Source organism: Gavialis gangeticus, unplaced genomic scaffold (assembly GCF_001723915.1).
Source record: "Gavialis gangeticus isolate Ggan-Ray unplaced genomic scaffold, GavGan_comp1, whole genome shotgun sequence".
Lineage (NCBI taxonomy): Eukaryota > Metazoa > Chordata > Crocodylia > Gavialidae > Gavialis > Gavialis gangeticus.
The window spans coordinates 64,513,595-64,518,508 of NW_017728995.1; the positions used below are offsets into that span (position 1 = coordinate 64,513,595).

Sequence of the window (4,914 nt, forward strand, 5' to 3'; positions counted from 1 at the left end):
TTGCTTTCATTAGGCATATCCCAATATTACCATTCAGTTCTGCTCTAACATGCAACTGTATAAATGCCACCCTCTTCTGCAACTGGCCCTTGTCTGTATTTAGTTGTCTGCTTAATTTGAAAATGTGTACATTTTATTTTTTTAAATCTTCCAATACCTATACAACTACAGAATAAGTAGAGTTCAACTCGGCGCTTCAGGTGCCCCCCTGCTGCCCCTGCTGCTCCCCCCCCAAGCACTTCTAAATTGTTAGTCATAGTAAAGGTTATTAGGTCCTTAGTTAAACGTTGTTTGTGTGTTTGGGAGTCCTTTGCAAAATATTCAGGTGCTCTTTTTTTTTTTTAAGGGAAAAAATCAGTCTCAGCAGTTATCCTATAATGGGGAGCAACTGTGCTGCAGTAACCCAAAATGTTTGCATTGCAATGGCGTGTTTAGGAGGGAGGAGGTCCTCCGCTAAGAACAAATGTAAGTTTTACAGCACCTGATACCTTCTAATTGTTATATCTCCATGAGCCTGTATGGGTAAGACAAGGGTGGCCAAACTTTTGGTAGGCATGCTACAAGTTAAACCTCTGCCCCTTTCCCAAGTGCTGCTCTGCTGACTCCCACTCCTCTGAGATGTATCTGATAGAGGGCACTTGACTAGAGACAGTGAGGCTAAAGCATCTAACCATGGGGAGTGGAGTTGAGGCAGGACACTGCTGAGAGAGAAATGTCAGCGCTGCAGTTTTATGGAGAGCGAGGATACAAAGCCTGAATTGCATGCTGCGTGCAAAGCCAGGGGAGGTTAACCTGACTCTTGGCAGCGACACCTGACACCCGTCTAACAGTATCCTGCCTTTTCTCTTCTCCATGGCTGGAGGTACTAGCCCTCCTGCCCCCATTTTGGTGCCTCCCTTTTACTGAGTGTTTGTGTGCTACACACAGCTGCTGTCTGTGCTATTTGTCATATGTATGACACAGTTTGGCCACCCCAGGGTAAAAGTTAGCTAAATGGTTATAATTTTTTGACCCTGAATGGAGCAGGGTTAAAGTTGGAGCAGTTTTCCTACACTTGAATTGCTCCGTAATTAATAGCTTCTGTTGTATTACTATCAAAGGATACCCATTCAGTTAAGTCTGTCTATACACTTTGTAGGGAGATGTTCTTAAGTGTTGAAAATCCAAGCAGAATTCTGGAATTTGATAGTTGTCATGTGAAATTAAGTCTTGAAGTTGGTTAATTCTTTTTATTATTATTCTAGTAATTGCTCTTCCAGCTTCAAAGGGACACTGATCATTTGTATCATAAAACATTTTCTCAGTCTTACAGAAAATATTTATATGAGAATTTTAAAAATCTAGCTCTTCAGAGTTAATGTAGTTTATCCAATATGAGAAACATGCACATAGAAAAGAATGAAAATTATTAAAGATTCACTCTCTGGTTCTGAATACTGCATTGCTCAGTTTGCTGATATTAGTGGGGAATGTTTGTTTTTGGCTGGGGGGTTAAGTGTTTTCCTATTAAGACCATTTAAAAATCTTAGAAAATTAAAACAATTATGCTCTTCAACCTGGTAATTAAGACTGTAAATATACACAGCAATTATGTTTTTTTTTGTCTTTAAAAGCGCATATGAAACTTGGGGCATTTATAGATATGCTATGGGAGTGGTGGTGGTGGGGCACTATAATTAGAGCAGTATCGAAAGCTGCTCTACTTAAAGCATCTGGAGCATCACATGCATCAGCATCCCTGCACTGAAAAATGGTGGCAGGGGTGCTTTAACTAAAGCTTGTTGAACAAGCTTTGGATAAAGTGCCCTCAATGCCATTTTTCAGCACGGGACACTGATACACATGATGCTGGAGTCTGCTGGAGCATTGTAATTGTTATGCTTTAGCAGACTCTATCAGTGTCATTATAGTGCATCAGAGCAGCCTTGCTACATGTGTACAGGCAGTCCTCAACTTAAGATATTTTGAGTTGCAAAGAATGGCACTTGCAACATTTAAAGTTGACAGCCTGTTTCAACTTTCTGATGTCAGTTTCAACTTTACATTGCTTGATCTGATGCCGTGCCAGTGAACAAGTCTGCTGTGTCACCCATCTCCCTGGAGAACATCTGTCCAAGCTTCCTTGGATAGTTTCTTTAAGAAAGCAGACAAGACTCCAGAAAAACCAGCCGTCAAAACTCCTGAGAAGACTCCAGCCAAGAACTTTTCAAAAAGTCCAGCAAAGTCGCTTCAAATAAGTCCTTCCAAATCAATATGATTGCTATTTACAATATGAATACATTAATGTAGCTATATTACTCATCTGTAATTGATTGAGTACCAAATTCTGAGTTATTTTGGTGAAAATAGGGTATTGGTTCAGGAACCAGTCACCCATTTATAACATTGTTCCTATGGGAAAATCGGTTCCGAGTTGCAACGTTTTGACTTAAGAAGTGGTTTTCAGGAACTAATTGTGTGGTAAGTCCTAGGACCACCTGTATAGGTGCTCTTGGTCTCTCAACCAATTACTCACTTTTGTGTTTTGTGCTGTGCTTGTTTAGGAACATACTTTTATTTTGTAGTCTTTAGGAAAGACAGTAAATGTTGGTTTGTGCTGAGACCAGGTACCACACAAAGTTTCCTGTCAGATGCATGATATTTTATTGAACTAGACCGGAAATTGCAAATTACAGAGTTGAGGTCAGTAATTACTGAGGTTAAGTGAGAGGAACAAGTGCCCAAAATCTTTGAACAGATTTACAGACTCTTTCATATATATTGTCCTGTTTATTTGCCAGCCATTTTACCTGTTTTGTAGACTTATAATTTCCAAACACTTAAAGCAGAATCTTATCTTGATTAAAGCAGGAACCTCATATTTTACCTTTTGTTCTTTGTTCTTTCAGAAACAAGATCGCCATGGCCACAGAAATCGGCTCTCCACCCCGGTTTTTCCATATGCCGAGGTTCCAGCATCAGGCACCTCGGCAGCTGTTTTATAAGAGACCTGATTTTGCACAGCAACAAGCGATGCAGCAACTCACCTTTGATGGGAAACGGATGAGAAAAGCTGTTAACAGAAAAACCATAGACTATAATCCCTCTGTAATTAAATATTTGGAGGTATGTCCTGTTCGTTTACTGTACTTACGTCTGAATAGTTATTTCCTGAAACAGAGTATTCAAGTTTCAGATTGCTAGAGAGCAGTTTGAATAATTGAATATTATTCATACTATGCTGTAGCTGCACTCAAGCTTATAAATGTTGTAATTCAGTATGGATAAAAGAGAGGTCATTCTGTCTGAATCAAATTACCAGGGGTACATATTTTTAGTAGGCTGCAGAAAACTGTATATGCTGTTACATAATGGTTTTCTTTGAATTTTTGTTCAGAAAAGAAATAACATGCTGGATTTTGACAGTCAAGATGATGTACATTTAGGGTAATGTAATGAATGTTATCAGTCTGTCAACTTCTGTTTTTTTATTGGGTGAAGAATTTTTTTTTAAAAAATGCGCAACAGAAAAATAATTGTCACTTTTTATTAGGTTGCTTCCATGAGTGAAAAGTTACAGTACTGATCATACTACAAGTAGTACCTGAAGCAACTTCATGCAGTCTTAATGTCTGTGAAGCTGCTTTGAACCAAGTTACGTTGATGAAATCTTTGCAAGAGGAAATGCTCATTTGGCTTTCCAAATAACATAGCGGTCTTACCTTGTAATAAAACTACAAGTTTTTGCTACATTCATGGCTCAAAGGATATATTCTGTGATAAAAATCTAAATGATTAAAAATAGAAATATGTATTGTGAATGCTGACAAGCTTAATTGCAAAAGTTACGTTATAACAACTTGGATGTCTGTCATTGTAGACAGCCTACAGTTGTAACTGTGGGAAGATATTTTAACTGTTATATTTAAAACATTCACGGAGGAGCTAATGATGTTATAGTAGTGTTCCTGTAAGTTTCTTTTGACAGACCACAATTTAAAAAAACTCCAGCAAAAAGAGAAACAGTTTGTGTAATCTGTGTCACCTTTTTTAGCTGTGCAAAAATATATTGATCTAGAAATTTGTAGATTTTTTTTTAATTGGATTGCAAACTATATTTTAGTTTTAAATATTTTTAAGGTTACTGCATTTTGAAAAAGGTTACTGTACCAATTTGTAACTTTTAGATCCAGATTTTGTAGCTGTCATTATAGTGTTACACTTGTGTGGAAAATTAGTTATTTACATTTTAACTTCAACTTAAGATCATTAATTCACAATCAAAGTTGGATTGAACCTACCTCAAGTTAAGTAGGGTGATCCTTTATTTAGCCAGCCTGTAGATAATGTCCCGTTTAATAATTAGATATGCTGGTGATGGTTGCTTTAAAAATACTTTTGTTTTTATGGGTTTTTTTGCCTCCTGGCCTTTTGAAGCTCTACCCATCTGAGTACACTGTCTGCTCTCAATACTCTGATCACAAAAGCATCCCTTTCAGTCAGGTATCATTGGAAGGGGACTCCCTTAAGGCCAGGGACGGAAGTTGCACATAAACTGGTATAAGTGATCAGAAACCGGTTCAACGCTGTAACACAACAGAAGTTCAGTGCACATAAAACCACTTTCAGAATGACTGAAACCAGTTTAAGATAAAACTGATTTAACTTAAATTAGGTAAGTGATACTACATCCATCCAGGTTTATTGAACTTCTGTCCCAGATCCCTTCCAGATTTAAGTTAACTCTCAGTCTCCCAGCATCCCAGGAGGTTTTGCACTTCCCTCGCATCACCTGCTCCACCCCCACAGGGTGGGCAGGCTTTGGCTCAAGCTGTTTGCTCCAACCCAGCAGGGAGGCATGCTTTAGCGCCCCCCCCCCCCCCCCTTTTGGCCCGGGCTACTCCAGGCGTGGGGCTGCCTTTCCAGAAAAAAAAA

At 38.6% G+C, this 4,914-nt stretch overlaps 1 protein-coding gene across 5 annotated transcripts in view; it reads left to right on the top strand.

The window, feature by feature from the left end:
• Positions 1 to 339: 339 nt before the first annotated feature.
• Positions 340 to 4,914, top strand: part of WDR33 (WD repeat domain 33) — a 116,850-nt gene continuing 112,275 nt past the window's right edge. For 3 of the 5 annotated variants that reach the window (XM_019503724.1, XM_019503723.1, XM_019503722.1), the window contains exons 1-2: positions 340 to 465; positions 2,889 to 3,105. In XM_019503724.1, coding sequence (XP_019359269.1) covers positions 2,902 to 3,105 — 204 coding nt within the window. In that variant the 5' untranslated portion in view covers positions 340 to 465; positions 2,889 to 2,901. The remainder of the gene's footprint in view (positions 466 to 2,888; positions 3,106 to 4,914) is intronic. The other 2 variants (XM_019503725.1, XM_019503727.1) reach the window with 2 other exon arrangements.